Source organism: Oncorhynchus masou, chromosome 5 (assembly GCF_036934945.1).
Source record: "Oncorhynchus masou masou isolate Uvic2021 chromosome 5, UVic_Omas_1.1, whole genome shotgun sequence".
In the NCBI taxonomy this organism is placed as follows: Eukaryota; Metazoa; Chordata; class Actinopteri; order Salmoniformes; family Salmonidae; genus Oncorhynchus; species Oncorhynchus masou.
The window spans coordinates 32,086,654-32,105,446 of record NC_088216.1 but is presented as its reverse complement, the minus strand read 5'-3'; the positions used below and the strand labels follow the sequence as shown (position 1 = coordinate 32,105,446).

Sequence of the window (18,793 nt, the reverse complement as noted above, 5' to 3'; positions counted from 1 at the left end):
ACGACCTCCAGGCTACCATCCCTCTCGCTTTTCTCTTTACATCTGTTCCATACATCCATCCCATGCCCCACCACACACACACGTTCTTCAAGCATGTAGGCCTATCAGTGAGAATAAGCATTGGTCTGAAGCCGAACAAGGAAATACACATGAGCACCAGAATGCCTATTCCACCCATGCTCTACCAAGGTTTTCAAGCACACAGCTTTGACCTACTACAGTAGCTATGTTGGTATTGTACTTCAAACTATGTGTAGACAGGTTGCTTAGTATTCAAACAGCCTAATTCACACTCTTAGAGGTGCTTCCACAATAATGTGATTTGTAACGCATGCAAGGTAAAGTATTGGATTCTTCACACACCACAGTAGGACATCCCATCCTATTACGCTACCTTTTCATGTTTTTATTATTATAATGCAAACAAGCTTCTCTTTCATACTTACAAGACCATCAGGCTTATTTGAGCTGTTTTGTCTTGTAGTAATGTGGTGCATGCCTGTAGTTCCTTAAATATTTCAGCAAAACAGGTATTTTTTATATATTTATCATAATACCATCCTTTTTTGGTCAGTTGGTGCCCAACATAACATGTGGTGGTGTGCTGGACACAGTATCTTAGATAGATAGTCCGTCTGCATTCCTGATTTCTGTTACTGTTAGCTTACCTGTGTAACATTGACATAAGCTCAGAACCACTTGTGTTTCAAACATGGCTGTGTTTTATAAATTCCTGTGCTGAGCAATGACCTACTACAGTAGCTATGTTCATTACCTCTGTCAAAATAATGTGTGGCTTAAAGTTGTTTGTTCTTGTATTTCTCTTTGCAATAAAGATGGTCGCGCAAGAAAAATACACCTTTACAATAGGTATATATCTAAAAAAATACATACCATGCCAACTGAGGTAGATATACACTACTGTTCAAAAGTTGAGTCACTTAGAAATGTCATTGTTGAAAAGAAGAAAATGGTCCATTAAAAAAATCATCAAATTGATCAGAAATACAGTGTAGACATTGTTAATGTTGTAAATGACTATTGTAGCTGGAAACGGCAGATGTTTTATGGAATATCTACATAGACGTACAGAGGCCCATTATCAGCAACCATCACTCCTATGTTCCAATGGCACGTTGTGTTAGCTAATCCAGGTATATCATTTTAAAAGACTAATTGATCATTAGAAAACCTTTTTGCAATTATGTTAGCACAGCTGAAAACTATTGTTATGATTCTTTAATCAATAAAACTGGCCTTTAGACGAGTTGAGTATCAGGAGCATAAGCATTTGTGGGTTCGATTACAGGCTCAAAATGGCCAGAAACAAAGACCTTTCTTCTGTCTATTCTTGTTCTAAGAAATTAAGGCTATTCCATGCCAGAGATTGCCAAGAAACTGAAGATCTTGTACAACGCTGTTAACTACTCCCTTCACAGAACAGCACAAACTGACTCTAACCAGAATAGAAAGAGTGGGAGGCCCCGGTGCACAACTGAGCAAGAGGACAAGTACATTAGAGTGTCCACTTCCGGCGCCGACAGAGACGGCCGCCTCGCTTCGCGTTCCCAGGAAACTAAGCCTTTTTTTGTTTTTTTACTTGTTATTTCTTACCCCCCCTATCCACATCGATGGGACAGTAGTGGAGAGGGTAGTAAGTTTTAAGTTCCTCGGCGTACACATCACAGACAAACTGAATTGGTCCACCCACACAGACAGCATCGTGAAGAAGGCACAGCAGCGCCTCTTCAATCTCAGGAGGCTGAAGAAATTTGTCTTGTCACCAAAAGCACTCAAACTTTTATAGATGCACAATCGAGAGCATCCTGTCGGGCTGTATCACCGCCTGGTTCGGCAACTGCTCCGCCCACAACCGTAAGGCTCTCTAGAGGGTAGTGAGGTCTGCACAACGCATCACCGGGGGCAAACTACCTGCCCTCCAGGACACCTAAACCACCCGATGTCACAGAAAGGCCATAAAGATCATCAAAGGACAACAACCATCCGAGCCACTGCCTGTTCACCCCGCTATCATCCAGAAAGCGAGGTCAGTACAGGTGAATCAAAGCAGGGACCGAGAGACTGAAAAACAGCTTCTATCTCAAGGCCATCAGACTCTTAAACAGCCACCACTAACATTGAGTGGCTGCTGCCAACACACAGACTCAACTAATGGGAATTGATGGAAATTGATGTAAAATATATCACTAGCCACTTTAAACAATGCTACTTAATATAATGTTTACATACCCTACATTACTCATCTCATATGTATATACTGTACTCGATACCATCTACTGCATCTTGTCTATGCCGTTCTGTACCATCACTCATTCATATATCTTTATGTACATATTCTTAATCCCTTCACACTTGTGTGTATAAGGTAGTAGTTTTGGAATTGTTAGGTTAGATTACTCGTTGGTTATTACTGCAGTGTCGGAAGTAGAAGCACAAGCATTTCGCTACACTCGCATTAACATCTGCTAACCATGTGTATGTGACAAATAAATTTGATTTGATTTTGTCTAGTTTGAGAAACAGCCACCTCACAAGTCCTCTACTGGCAGTTTCATTAAATAGTACCTGCAAAACACCAGTCTTAACGTCAACAACGAAGAGGCAACTCTGGGATGCTGGCCTTCTAGGCCAACACTTTTTTTGTATAGCAGACAATGACGTTCACTTCTTTATTTGTGCATATTTGTTTGTGCTCCGATTACAAGCAAGGGTCTAGATCAGCAGTTAACACATGATGACTTATGTGAAAAACGTTCCTTGGCTAAATACCTAGCTTTCATCGCTTGTTGGTTAGCTACCTAGCCAGCGTTAGCTTTTATCTAACTGGTATGATGTTACATTAGATCGCTAGCTAGCTAAACAACATTAAATGGCTAGCTACCTTTATTTGCCTGTTCATTGGCTAGCTAGCTTTCAGCTGACTGGTGTTAGCTAGCTACAGAGGCTAGCTGCTGGACTTTGTACAAGCAAGCTAACGTTAGCTAGGTAACATTTGCGAGTTAGCTACCGAGCTAATGAAAATAGCTGGTTGCATTTATTGATTAATTTAATCTTGAATACCACCGTATAGCTAGCTACAGTGGGGAGAACAAGTATTTGATACACTGCCGATTTTGCAGGTTTCCCTACTTACAAAGCATGTAGAGGTCTCAATTTTTTTAAATCATTGGTACACTTCAACTGTGAGAGACGGAATCTAAAACAAAAATCCAGAAAATCACGTTGTATGATTTTTAAGTAATTCATTTGCATTTATTGCATGACATAAGAATTCGATCACCTAGCAACCAGTAAGAATTACGACTCTCACAGACCTGTTAGTTTTTCTTTAAGAAGCCCCCCTGTTCTCCACTCATTACCTGTATTAACTGCACCTGTTTGAACTCGTTACCTGTATAAAAGACACCTGTCCACACTCAATCAAACAGACTCCAACCTCCTCCACAATGGCCAAGACCAGAGAGGGTGTAAGGACATCAGGGATAAAATTGTAGACCTGCACAAGGCTGGGATGGGCTACAGGACAATAGGCAAGCAGCTTGGTGAGAAAGCAACAGCTGTTGGCGCAATTATTAGAAAATGGAAGAAGTTCAAGATGACGGTCAATCAACATCGGTCTGGGGCTCCGTGCAAGATCTCACCTTGTGGGGCATCAATGATCATAAGGAAGGTGAGAGATCAGCCCAGAACTACACGGCAGGACCCCTGCTCAAGCCAGCACATGTCCAGGCCTGTCTGAAGTTTGCCAATGACCATCTGGATGATCCAGAGGAGGAATGGGAGAAGGTCATGTGGTCTGATGAGACAAAAATAGAGCTTTTTGGTCTAAACTCCACTTCCTCCAAACAAGAACAAGAACATCATCTCAACCGTGAAGCATGGAGGTGGAAACATCATTCTTTGGGGATGCTTTTCTACAAAGGGGACAGGACGGCTGCACCGTATTGAGGGGAGGATGGATGGGGCCATGTATCGCAAGATCCTAGCTAACAACCTCCTTCCCTCAGTAAGAGCATTGAAGATGGGTAGTGACTGGGTTTTCCAGCATGACAACGACCCGAAACACACAGCCAGAGCAACTAAGGAGTGGCTCTGTAAGAAGCATCTCAAGGTCCTGGAGTGGCCTAGCCAGTCTCTAGACCTGAACCCAATAGAAAATCTTTGGAGGGAGCTGAAAGTCCGTATTGCCCAGGATCTGGAAAAGGTCTGTATAGAGGAGTGGGCCAAAATCCCTTCTGCAGTGTGTGCAAACCTGGTCAAGAACTACAGAAAACGTATGATCTCTGTAATTGCTAACAAAGGTTTCTGTACCAAATATTATGGTCTGCTTTTCTGATGTATCAAATACTTATGTCATGCAATAAAATGCAAATTAATTACTTAAAAAATCATACAATGTGATTTTCTGGATTTTTGTTTTAGATCCCGTCTCTCACAGTTGAAGTGTATGATACAAATTACAGACCTCTACATGCTTTGTAAATGGGAAAACCTGCAAAATCAGTGTATCAAATACTTGTTCTCCCCACTGTATATACAGTAGCATAGGTTTGTTCGCATACACTTCTTTTGACTGGCAGCATGGTGCAAGCAGCTGTACTGTTTCCGGGCAACCGACCCGGTGTTCGAACCGAGTTTCTGCAAAAAAAATATGTTAACATTGTCAGAAATGCTACAAAAAGGTAGCACATCATTGTTCCTTAACGGATGGAAATGTGCACGCGAGAGCGATAAATTATACAGTTAGTAAAAACCTTTGCACCCACAAACTCAGTCAATCTGGCATTTGTAAATTCATGGTCACTTTTATGGGGGGGTTAAGTGTGTTGTGTACCTCCAATAAAGTTGATTTAATCATGTTTATTGAGATTGGTGTCATATTGGCTTAGATATGATGATATGGAGATTTGAATTTAACACTGAGCTTCAACCAATACACGCGACTATCGTCGCTTCTATAATAGTAGGACCTATAAGCCCCATACAGAAATTCCCCCCAAATCCCAAAACATACACACAACCACCCCTCACCAAACACACCTTCAGATTCTGTCCGTCAAAGGGCAGTGAACCGCTGACAAGCGTGTACAGTATGACCCCCAGGCTCCAGACGTCCACCTCAGGCCCATCATACTTCTTCCCCTGGAACAGCTCTGGGGCGGCGTATGGCGGGGAGCCACAGAACGTGTCCAGCTTACTGCCCAGGGTAAACTCGTTGCTAAAGCCGAAGTCTGCAATCTTGATGTTCATGTCTGCGTCCAGGAGTAGGTTCTCAGCCTGATGGGAAATCGGGAGAGGGGGGTGAGTAACTGTATATATGAGAGATACAGCAGTCAGACAGAAAGACAGACGGATATACATTGATCGAAAGACAGAGTCAGAGTCTGTCTCTCAATCTGTCGATCGATGTCTACTCAGACATCCACTCAGACAGTGAGTCACAGACAGACAATGTGTGTGTGACCCTTGATGGATCAAAGTTTTAATGCTTTAGCAGCATGCATGGTATTGGTTTTCACCTTGAGATCCCGGTGGACGATCCTCTTCTGATGGCAATACTGCACTGCAGAGACAATCTGAAAGAGAGAGAGAAAATTCAGTTGTAGAGGGACCCTCTGGGTGTACATTTTTGTTCTACCCCAGCATTAATACACCTGATTTAACTAATCGACAAATTACCAAGCTAAGCTAACAAATCTCAATGGTAGATTTAGCTGCTACGCTATCGCTCTACTGACGGCTAATGAATCTCCACAGTTAGTCCGCATTAGCCGCTAAGCTATGCTACAAATTAATTAGTCCCCATTCCCAGCAGAGGTTGGATTGCGTTAGCCTCCTAGCAATAAGGCTAATCAAATCTCTCCTCAGTCCTAGAGATAGGGTACTCTGTGTGAGTGCCACATAGATAACTCATCCTTCCTCCCTCGAGGTATGCCAACGCTAATCATCAATTCTGACAAGACTGGATAGGACAACACTAAAATGAAGTGGACACCACACATTTCCCAGGGGCGTATTCATAAAGTATATCCAGCGGCAACGTAGCCTAGTGGTTAGAGTGTTGGACTAGTAACTGAAAGGTTGCAAGTTCAAATCCCCGACAAGGTACAAATCTGTTTTTCTGCCCCTGAACAAGGCAGTTAACTAACCCACTGTTCCTAGGCCGTCATTGAAAATAAGAATTTGTTCTTAACTGGCTTGCCTAGTTAAATAAAGGTAAAATAAGGTCCTTATTGTCTCATTATTATCTAAAAAAGCAGATCCGAGATCAGCAGTCTTATTCTGAGACACTTAATATAGGCACTGATCTGTTAGCTAAGGTGACCAGATTTTAGCTGAGCGAAAAATGGATTACCCCTATACAGTAATCATGGCCTATTTTGTCATTTTTTTTAATCACCCAAGTTTGGTAACTATGCTGTTGGAGGCACTTTCTGGTCATGGGCATGGTCGTTCATGCAGTGGTTACAGTGTTGGTTATCACTGATAAAATAATCCCATAAAAGGCCCGTGCCAAAGCCGCAGAAGCAAACGAGCTGGGTACAGTGAAAGACCACATTTTTACATGAACATCTGATTGGATACAGAGTATGATTATTTAAATATCAGCCTCCTTTTAACTTCAGAGTTGCTTTTTCTTCGAGGGCTAAATCAGGGACTAGCTGGTGGCCTGTCCCTGGAATCGGGGACTGTCCCGGAAATTGTGGACGTCTGGTTACCAAAGAAAAAGGTATTTGAGTAAGGTTAGACTTTTGCGCACTTCCATATTGAACCCTAGGTAGATCTGAAAGGACAGGATAGGTGTCAGCAATATAGTAATAGATAGTATAGATTGATCTTGCGCTCAATACTTTCTTTGCCATGTTCCTTACATGTATCCAATCGCTTCAGATCTACAAATGTGCCGAGGTGGGTAGTGGATAGGGGCTAGGGGTTGTTTCTGGACAGGGCCATTGACCAACACAAACCTTTTATACTTGGGAGAGACACTTCATAACGGATAGTGCTATGCTTAAGGGCTACCACTAGAATCTAGGGGAAAGGCCTAGGACCCGTTTCTAGATGGGGCCATTGACTAACCTTACATACTTAAGGGGAAATCCTAGCTTCCACTTAAGTCAAATTTTCACTTAGTCACGCACGGATGCTGCGATGCCAAAACACCACCACTAGAGGCCAGTGTGGGTTGACAGACAGAAGTGCACTAAGGGAGTAATAAAGTATTTCTAATGTACTGTATTTCTGCTTGGTGAATCAGCATGAGGTCTGTTCGCGCTGAGTAACAGATATGGGAATGTCATTGAGCACACACCAGCACACATATGCTCACGCACGCACACACACTTTACTGAAATGTTATCAACTCGCACACTGCCTGGCTTGTAGAATACACACAAACTGTAAGAGACATGCCCAACCTCGCCTGTAGGACTCACTGACATGACACACACCCTAATAGCCAGCTGGCGCCGATGACGTGGATGTCGATTGAGGAAGCCCCCCCACACCTCTCTGATTCAGAGGGGTTGGGTTAAAAGAGGAAGACGCATTTCAGTTGAACTACTGACTAGGTAGCTCATTTCTCTTTTCCTGTAGAACATGAACATACACACACACACAGTCATACACGTGCTGTCTGTTCCCAGGAGGTCATTAGCTCATCTATTTATTCTGAGCACGGACCCGTCTCCTGCAGTGCCTGTGTCAGGGAATGAAGGGGTCTCCTCTCCCCCCCCCCCCGCTCCCTCTTTCTCTCTCCTTTCCTCCCTCCCCACAGGAGATTGATGACAGAGGATATGGCTGGTGACATTGCTGCACCTCTTCACACAGCAGTTTTAGTTTTCAGCAGTGTGTGCGCACGCACGCGTGTCGCTGTACTGTGTGTCAATGTGTGTTAGCGGACGGGAGTGTCCGTGTGTGTGTGAGAGAGTCTGCAGTTGTGTGTGTGTGTGTGTGTTAGCAGTAACTCACCTGGCGAAACTTGGCCCGAGCCTCCTTTTCCTTCATCCTTCCATGTGCAACTAAGTAGTCAAATACCTCACCTGGATGGGGTCACAGAGCGAGAAAGAGAGAGGTCTGGAGTGAGGAAGGAAACATCTATCGCAAACCAAAAAGCTTCAGCAGCTCCGGGTCCTGGACTCTTAACTCTTAACACACTTGATTCAAGTCATCCGCTAAATTGGAATATTCAATTTGTACCAGAATAATTATAATAATTTGGAATCTTAGCTGGTGTAGAACAAAACGCCTGCACACAATGCGGCTCTCCAAGACCTGGGAGATGTCTACCACTGTGCTAGTACAATTATTCTTAAAAAGGTGCCCGCAAAAGATACGAATATCTCAAAAGAAAGAGAATGTGATCTTAATGAACCGGGAAAATATGATTTTGGTCAAAACATATTTTTTATCACTTTCCCAATAAAATACTGTGCATGGAGGCGAACAGAGTCCTTTTTGATTCATCCATCGTTTTGTTCATACTCACCACCACTGGCGTACTCCATTATCAAATAAAGTGTCTTCTCAGTCTCAATGACTTCAAACAATTTAACTGGAGAGAAAAGGAGAGAGGAGAGAAATAGTGGATGTGTGAGGATAGCCAATGAGAACACACATCCTGTCAATTACTAGCTGATAGACGAAAAGGGTGCATCTACTGAGCAAAAACAAATGCAACATGAAACAATTTCAAAGATTTTACTGATTTACAGTTCATAAGGAAAATCAGTAAATTCAAATAAATTAATTTGTCCCTAATCTATGGATTTGACATGACTTGGCAGGGATGCAGCCATGGTTGGGCCTTGTAGGGCATAGGTCCACCCACTGGGGAGCCATGCCCAGCCAATCAAAATGAGTTTTTACAACAAAAATACTCCCGCAGGTGAAGAAGCCATATGTGGAGGTCCTGGGCTGACGTGGTTACACGTGGTCTGTGGATGTGAGGCCGGTTGGATGTACTGCCAAATTCTCTAAAACGACATTGGGGGTGGCTTATGGTAGAGAAATAAATTCAATAATCTTGATTTATTTTACCGTTTTCTCCCCAATTTCGTGGTATCCAATTGGTAGTTACAGTCTTGTCTCATCGCTGCAACTCCCATACGAACTGGGGAGAGGCGAAGGTCGAGAGCCGTGCGTCCTCTGAAACACAACCCAACCAAGCCACACTGATTCTTGACACAATGCCCACTTAACCCGGGAGCCAGCCGCACCAATGTGTCAGAGGAAACACCGTGCAACTGGCGACATGTCAGCGTGCACTGCGCCCTGCTCGGTACAAGAGTCGCTAGTGCACGATGGGACAAGGACATCCCTGCTGGCCAAACCCTCCCCTAACCCGGACGACGCTGGGCCAATTGTGTGCCTCCCCATGGATCTCCCGGTCATGGGCGGCTGCGACAGAGCCTGGACCAGAACCCAGAATCTCTCGTGGCACACCTAGCTCTGTGATGCAGTGCCTTCGACTACTGCGCCACTCGGGATGCCGAACATGTAATTATCTGACAACAGCTCTGGTGGACAGTCCTGAGGTCAACATGCCAATTGCATTCTCCCTCAAAACTTGAGACATCTGTGGTATTGTGTTGTGACAAAACTACACATTTTAAGTGGCCTTTTAGCACAAGGTGCACCTTAATCAGCTTTTTGAATTGCCACACCTGTCCGGTGGATGGATTATCTTTGCAAAGGAGACATGCTCACTAACAAAGATGTAAACAAATTTGTGCATAACATTTGAGAGAAATAATCTTTTTGTGTGTATGGACAAAGAAAAAAAACTATCAAAGCCATGTGTTGTACAAAGAAAGGGGGGGGCATGATGTGTGCGTGCGTGCTTTTGACTTACACACAAATACATTTTTCAATGAACTACAGCGAAACCACACCAAGCCCTTCCATCGAGCCATCTCCTGCCATAACACCTCCAGCCCCACACATGTAGACACACATAGCTGCCTAACAATGTGGAGACCAGCACACCGAGTCAGTTTCTACATGTAAAGGATTTAATGACCCCCTTCCTGTCACACTCCTATCATTACTCTGGGCATAGAATGGGAAAAGAGAAAGGTAGTAAAAGACTGACGCTTTGATCAGGGCTGGACTGGAATTTACCTGACTATTACAATACAATGACAATTACTTAATTGTCAATTTTCTTATGGAAACAGATTTGTCTTCTGCTTTATTGAAACTCCTCAAAAACCCACATGCACATCCCAGGAGCAGTTTAGAACCTAAGTGACCCCCTAAACTATCCCACCTAAAAAAAATGAGCCAGCTATCAATAGCAAAGCCACCCTAATAAATTGCCAGCCTTGCCCACCCACTCAACTAGCCTGGTCCCAGATCTGTTTGTGCTCTCACCAACTCCATAGTGGTCATTGTCAACCCAAACATGTTTGACATGACAAAGAGCTGGCATGATAGCTAAAACAGACTGGCGCTCAGGCTACCACTCAACTACTGCTTTGACATACTCCGATCAGGTCAGAGGAGGGGATGATTTGGATTAGTTCTAACAATAAATTGAACAACAATAAAGAAGGTAGTGAAGACATTACCATGACTGGAAACTAGGGATGCACAATATATCAGTGAACATATCGGAATTGGACGATATTAGTTAAAAATGCCAACATTGGTATCGGCCCGATGTCTAGTTAACGCTGATGTTAAAAACCGATGTCAAAGCTGCCGTGCATACCTATACAATGTAGGTACATAATGACAATGACCACACGTGCAACACAGCGTTCCTAACCTTGCCCACAATGTCTGCTGTGTGGATCGAGCAGTCAACAAGTCGAGCAGTCATTTGAAAGAGTAAGAGAATTTCAGCGAGACAACTCTTAAGGCAAAATCCATTAAAGCCAAGATAATAGAATTCATTACCCTTGACAATCAACCGTTCTCTGTCGTGGGTGATGTTGGTTTTCGCTGAATGGTCAAGCACCGGTACACACTACCAAGTGCAGTATTTTTCAGACGTTGCCCTACCGGAGTTACACAGTAACAGAGTCACTGCTATTAGCTTCATGACATACACACTATGGAAAAAGATACAGTAGCACTGTGCAAAAAAGTCTGCAAACACAGGCCACGAATGATGTGTTTACAATACCACGTTGGTAATAAAGCATCATTTGATCGACCGCAACTTCTGGAGTAGCTAGCTTTAGCTTGGTACCTAGCTAGCACCAATACAACCAGCCTGAAAACAACAACCAGTAGAAACTGCAGTCATTTTCATCATTCTAAGCAATAATTTAGGAATCCTTGTGAGTAAGTATTAGCTAGGTTGCCACTTGTTGTTTGCCTATTGAAATTGAAATTCAGTTCATGAAAATAAATAGTTCGCCAGCTACTTAACCCTGTTGCCCAAAGCTAATGCTATAAGCAGCCAGCTTGCTTCATCTGGCTAGTGAGGCTCGACCGGACCGGGTTATGTGTTATGAAGATAGCCACAATAAGGATTAGGCACAATAGTGGAATTTGCAGTTTCCCTTCAAAATAAAAGTATGTCATTGACAGTGATGCAAATGAATACAAATAGTAGAACTATGCCATACTTTTATTTTGAAGGCTAAGCGCAAAGTCCACTATTACCCAGTCAGAGCCAGATGTGATACAGCCTGGATATGAACCAGGGACTGTAGTGGTGCCTCTTGCACTGAGATGCATTGCCTTAGACCGCTGCGTCCATGTGTGTGTGTTAACTATTTAACTGTACTAGAATGCTTAAAAGGCTGCTCATTTTTAAATATCGGTATCATATTTCTTTTGGCAAGGAAAGTATTGGATATCAGTATTGGCCAAAAATGTCATATCGGTGAGTCACTATTGGAATCATAACCCAAATACAGAAGGACAGTAAATGCCAGTCATGGCTTAAAGAAATTGATCTGTTGGTGAATAATTAGATTTTAAAAAGCGACTAGGCGAGTCTGTTTATTTTAAGGGACAATGGTTTCCTTCAGATAAATCTCTGCCCATGCCTTGAAGTGTGTGTGCGTGTGTAATCATTCCCAGGCCCAGAGTCTAAATGACGCCATCGCCCAGCAGTCAGTCCAAATGATGTTTTATGGGAGTAATTCCGATCCCCCCCCGCTGGGTAGCTGGAATGGGCCGGCACAGAAAAGGAGCATCTCAAAGTCAACCGGAATGGGATCTGGGCGAAAAACTAAATCACACCACTCCCTTTTCCCTATCCGTCATTGCACAGCGACATCCTGGAATGCCGCTTCGCTTTCCATCAAGTTCTCTTGTTATTAGTTTGTTATTTTAATTTTATGTATCCTTTATCTAGCCTGGCAAGTCCCATTAATAGAGTAAACCGCTATGGACAAGTATCAGCATAAAAACATTAATAAGAAAGACAATACAACATCTTAGGGCATTACATGTACTTCTCCTAGGTCAAGTCTTCAGGTGACATTCCATTTTTCTTTTATAGCTAGATAGTGCTGTTCTCAAAACTGTCCATGTCACAGAGTATGGAAAGCGATGGATACAAATGAATTGGACGTTGTACAATAAGTTTTGACAGAAGTCGCGTTATGTGCTGCTATAAGTATATGTAGTAATATGGTAGAGTTAGTATTAGGATTAATACGGTAGAATTAGGAGTAATATGGATACGGTACAATCTCGCTTGACACTGGCATTGCTTTTAAAAATACCTCGCATTGTTAGGATAGAATAGATGTGTTGGTTGGCCTTACCAATATTGGGGTGATTCAAGATCTTCATGATCCTGACTTCACGAAAGAGCTGCGAAAAGAAGAGAGAAAGAAAAATGTCAGGTCATCTACAATCATAATCCTCTGCAATTAAAATCACTGTCAGGGATGGTTTGTCATTTTCATCACGGAAATCAAGGAAACAAAATAACCAAGAACAAAATCAGTTTTGAAAGTGAGATAAGAGAATACTTTGTATTCTTGCACAGAAGTTGACTTTGTATCTTGACTGGAGCATATTATTGTCATCTCCCAATGATAATTTGTTGGTACTGTGAGTGTTCAAGAGCGTCACTGACGTTTAAAAAAGCCCAACAACAGGGCCACATTCAGATCATTGAGCAGTTGCATCAGTGTTTTTTTGGATGACAATGCAGCTGCATTGATTTTATTTGTCCATCCAAGTTTTCTGAGCAAAAAATAAATAAAAAGTTTTAAATTAGTTATTATTGTTGGACAAAAAAAAAAAAAACACCAGCAAATTAGCTCCAAGTGAATTTAATTCTGGAAATATGTTCCAAAGAAATCCCACGCAAAGTAGAGAGATATATGTGATCGTATGCAAATACAGGCAAGGTTTGAAATTATTATGTTTTAGTAAAATATCTCTGTTTGGGCTTCTTGCAGTCTACAAATGATTTGCAGTTATGTTCCTGCCCCCTGACCATCTGCTCAAGAAAGAAATCGGAGTGCGGCTTAGGCTGTACATCAGTAATTACACAAGTGGTCTATAGGATACTGTAACAGAGTTTAAATCAAACTTCTGTCTAGGCTCAAGATGCTGCATTCTGGGTATTACCATTCAATGAGATAAAACAGCACACCTCTGGACATGCACTACACCAGACAGTCTATACCATTGCTGGGCAGCTGCTGTGACACACCTAATTATAGATCCTCTGGACTGCCCCTTTAATTTCGACAGTAACGGAACAATAGTTAAATGTTATCAAACAAGTCCACATACACATTTTCCAGAGGAGTAACTAGTATACTTGCTTTAAAGAGAGCTGGAGATATGATTGGCATGCCTGCTGAAGTGGAGTAGAACATATTAGCATGTTCATATTTGACTGCTCATGTGTGCAGCGAATTTGTCACCGCTTCAGAGACGAATGGCTGGCAGGCTTTGTAGCTGAGTGTGTGTGTGTGAGAGAGTTAATAGTGTGCGTGCGCTTACTGTGTGTGTTTGACAGACCATAATGGCTAATGGGGGTCCGCGTGGCAACAGACCCTGTGGCGCACCGTTACCCGGATGATTAGGCAGCGTCCGTGACAGGGTGCTGTAACATGTGTTGGCTGTCTGTCCTCTCCTCCCCACTCCCAGATGGCAAACGATGACCAGCACCGAAAAAAATTCCATTCACCCTGCCACCCACACCCAACCACATTGTCTGTAGTGGTCACAAAAGCAGCATTTTACTAACAATATGACACCAGGTCAAGTATCACGATACCACGGTGGAAAAAACCTGAGTGGCCTACCATCTTGACAGTTGTTCATGTTCTCTAAACGCTATGCACGTGTTCCACAAAAATCCTGTCACCGAAATTCACACTTCTACTCAATACAACACATATTGAATTTAACGTCACACTGTATAATAGAACACTGCATAGAATTGCTGAATTGCTCATATTTTTAAAATGTTATTTAACTAGGCTTGTCAGTTAAGAACAAATTCTTATTTACAATGACGGACTACTCTGGCCAAACCCTCCCCTAACCCTGACGACACTGGGCCAAATGTGCGCCGCCCTATGGGACTCCTGATCACGGCCGGTTGTGATACAGCCTGGGATCGAACCAAGGTCTGTAGTGACGCCTCTAGCACTGTGACGCAGTGTCTTAGACCGCAGCACCACTCGGGAGCCTCCGAGTGGCATTTCATTTCATTGTGGCTGTAAGAGGAAAACACTGAATTCAACTTTTACTCTTCAATTAACACAGACACTCACATACATTCTGCTCCCAACTTTAAAAACGTTAGGCACCAAATAGAATGTAAGGAGCACCAGAAAGAGATTGATAATTTAAAGTTTACATTAAGCCTATATGAATCCTACCTTTGAAGCACATCATGAGTAGAGACCCTTTTTCCTGTGCCAATCAAATTTGCCTAGACCTACTGTCACGTTAGCGGTTTGTTAGTTAGCTAGGTAACATGACTGAACAACATTATTTGTCAAATGTGCGCGAAATCTCACAGAAAGGAAAAAAAAGGTAGCTACGGCAATATGAGCAATTTCTTTAACCGTTTGAGCTAGAGACAAGACGTTTTCTTTGCTGTAAAGCTGCAAGCATGAACGTCGCAAAGCCGTTTCCCCCATCTCTGGCACTGCTGCGTTGCACGACAGAAAATTTGCAAAGCCTATCAGACTGGCATGTTCTCTTGGTTATACCAGGGATGAAATTGTATACACAACGCATCAACTTCGCTGGCTCGGAGCACTGCTCCAATGTACAACATGTAACAGAAGACTGATCAGGGTCTGAATAAATGATATGTTAAAAACTGATGGGAGGAATAGATGCGTAGGGGATGCAGCTGGCGGATTACAGATGCCACACCAGAAATGCGCATGAAACAGGATTACTGGTTGTGTTAGCCGGTTGTGTATATAGGCCTATAGCTATTGGCCTATAAAAAAATTGAAAGGCCAATAAATAAAAAACAATTGGCGCCAGCCATCTGTCCAGTAGAATAACACATTTTTTTTAAAGCATAGCGAAAACGCTTTTGAACTTATTCATTGGCGAAAATACCGGTCGATGGAAATGCTTATTTGTCTATAGCTTAATTTGCAGTACCAGTCAAAAGATTGGAATCACCTACTCAAGGGTTTTTTATTTTAAATGTATTTCATAGTATAATAATGAAGACATCAAACTTTGAAATAACACTTATGAAAATCAAATAAACAAATCAAAATATATTTTAGAGTTGAGATGTTTCAAAGTAGCCACTCTTTGCCATGATGACAGCTTTGCACACTTTTGGCATTTTCTTAACCAGCTTCATGAGGTAGTCACCTGGAATGCATTTCAATTAACCAGCTTCATGAGGTAGTCACCTGTAATGCATTTCAATTAATAGGTGTGCCTTGTTAAAAGTTAATTTGTGGAATTTCTTCAGTTGTGTTGTGACATATAGAAGATAGCCCTATTTGGTAAAAGACCATGTCCATATTATGGCAAGAACAGCTCAAATAAGCAAAGAGAAATGACAGTCCATCTTTACTTTCAGACATGAAGGTCAGTCAATACGGAAAATTTCAAGAACCATCAAGCGCTATGATGAAACTGGCACTCATGAGGACCGCCACAGAGTTACCTCTGATGAAGAGGATAAGTTAATTTGTTAACTGCACCTCAGATTGCAGCCCAAATAAATGCTTCATAGTTCAAGTAACCAACACATCTCAAAATCAACTGTTCAGAGGAGACTGCGTCAATCTCCTTCATGGTCTAATTGCTGCAAAGAAATTATTAAAAGGACACCAATAAGAAGAGACATGCTTGGGCCTAGAAACACGAGCAATGGACATTGGGCCGGTGGAAATCTTTCCTTTTGGTTCCAACCTGCCATGTCTTTGTGAGACGCAGAGTAGGTGAACGGATGATCTCCGCACGTGTGGTTCCCACCGTGAAGCATGGAGGTGGGAGTGCTTTGCTGGTGACACTGTCAGTGATTTATTTAGAATTCAAGGCACACTTAACCAGCATGGCTACCACCGCATTCTGCAGCAATTCGCCATCTAATCTGGTTTGCGCTTAGTGGGACTATTATTTATTTTTCAACAGGCGAATGACCCAACATACCTCCAGGCTGTGTACGGGCTATTAGACCAAGAAGGAGAGTGATGAAGTGCTGCATCAGATGATCTGTCCTCCACAATCACCTGACCTCAACCCAATTGAGATGGTTTGGGATGAGCTGGATCGCAGAGTGGAAGAAAAGCAGCCAACAATTGCTCAATATATATGGGAACTCCTTCAAGACTGTTGGAAAAGCATTCCTCATGAAGCTGGTTGAGAGAATGCCAAGAGTGTGCAAAGCTATCATCACGGCATAGTGTGGCTACTTTGAAGAATCTAAAATATATTTTGAACACACATTTTTCAATACAACATGATTCCATATGTGTTATTTCATAGTTTTGATGTCTTCACTATTATTATACAACGTTGAACGCTTAAACGAGTAGGTGTATCCAAACATTTTGACTGGCACTGAAATTGAATTGAATTAAAATTAGACTGTAGGCTACAGTATTCCTTATGCATCTGATTTCTCACAGGCGTACAACATACAGATACAGATCCTATGAGTGGAATATATGTCAGACAGCGCAAGAGCTGCTGCAGCATCATCAAATAGCAGGCAGGCTTCATCAGCGCGTCACACACTCCTTTTCCAATGAGCTGGAGGCAGGAGACCAGGCATTTTGAAAACATGCAACAACAAAGTTGTTTGAAACCTGAACGTTTTAATACATATGAGGCATGTCTTACCTTCGCTTCAAAGAATCTGAATCGATTTCCTCTCTTTCTAAATTTCTAACGGATATTTAAATCTCTGTCACATGAAACTGCTTGTGGTGGCCTTTGACAAATGGGGTTTTCCTGCTAATTGCATTATGGAAGAAACATTTACACGTAGCCTGCTGCCTTGTGCACATTGCTGCGCTTATAATGTGAAGAAATAGTTGATAAACATTTTAAGATAAACGTTCAGGTCGGTTGCGTCACATGCATTGTGTTTTCTGTATGTAGCCTAAGCCTACCGGTTGTATGAATTTGGGATCTGTCTGTTTGGAATTGGCTATTTCTTTCTTGACAAGCTGACCAATAGAATAGGTAAACTATTATACTAAAGGGAATAGTAGATCGACATAGGCAAGTGATTTTGCTGTTTGTTACTCGTCGGCTGAGGAAAAGTCAAATGTGGATAGTTATTTCGACATCGTCAAAAGTGCACATCAGAATTCGGTAAGAGGGGCTGCACATCATTGCATCTTCGATTTGCATGTTCTGTCATTACCATAACCTAAATGTGATTCCGGTCATTCTGAGAACCGTGGATGGAAGCCCTAATCAGGTTATGCACCAAATGCATATGGGTTCGTCAGATTTCTCAAATATCTGGTCAATTTGAAATGTTGCCAGTAAGATGTCCTGCGCCACATTTTCCTAACAGAAACAAACCCTGGCATGAAAGTAAAGTGGACATTATTGGGCTGGCGCATACAAGTGACTAGTTGCTGTTGCTTAATTTAAAAAAAACAATTTATAAATATTTTATAACAGGCCCCACCGATTTCTTCAGATCGGTAGGGCCCCCAAAAATTGTAGCATCATATGAAACGGTACTACAGTATTCTAAAATGTTGATATCATAAGTATCATGACGTTTTGGTTCCGTGATATTACCGTGGTACCGGTATACCATGCAACACTAATTTGATGTGTCCCAAATGGCACCCTACTGCCTATATAATGGACTACTTTTGACTAGGACCCAAGTAGTGCGATGGGCCCTGGTCAAAGTAGTGCAGTATATAGGGAATAGGGTTAGGGTTGGGAGGCAAGCCATCATCCTCGGACTGAACCAGCGGGGAATCCCCTCGCAAGGTCTTTCAAGGTGAGAGGGAAAATAAACATACATAGTTCTTTCTATGGTTCTCCTGTTCAGTGCATATGCACACAAACTCTTACCAGCATGCATTAAACATGTATGGAACTGAGTAAGTAGACAAGCTTGTACTAAATGTTGCATTTTGGATGCATTAACATAGTATTGCAGGCTATGGTGATGCTATTGCTCATAAAAATGCAAATATAACGCTCTACAATTGATGCTATAAGGTTACACACTCATCTTATCAGTGTACACACACGCCTGGTGAGAGAATCCCCCTGCATCCCCTCCCCTGAAACAAAGGGAAAACCAAACCATGACTCTATGGGTCATTATCACAATGAATATATATCTAATTCATTCTTATTCGTTTCAGAGCAA

The 18,793-nt window shown here is 42.3% G+C and overlaps 1 protein-coding gene across 2 annotated transcripts in view; it reads right to left on the bottom strand.

Moving 5' to 3' along the window:
- Nucleotides 1-18,793, bottom strand: part of LOC135539429 (serine/threonine-protein kinase MARK1-like) — an 81,970-nt gene that overhangs the window by 13,684 nt on the left and 49,493 nt on the right. For both annotated transcript variants that reach the window (XM_064965311.1, XM_064965312.1), the window contains exons 4-8: nt 12,753-12,801; nt 8,510-8,575; nt 7,993-8,063; nt 5,541-5,597; nt 5,062-5,298 (exon numbers count right to left, since the gene is read on the bottom strand). In XM_064965311.1, coding sequence (XP_064821383.1) covers nt 5,062-5,298; nt 5,541-5,597; nt 7,993-8,063; nt 8,510-8,575; nt 12,753-12,801 — 480 coding nt within the window. The remainder of the gene's footprint in view (nt 1-5,061; nt 5,299-5,540; nt 5,598-7,992; nt 8,064-8,509; nt 8,576-12,752; nt 12,802-18,793) is intronic.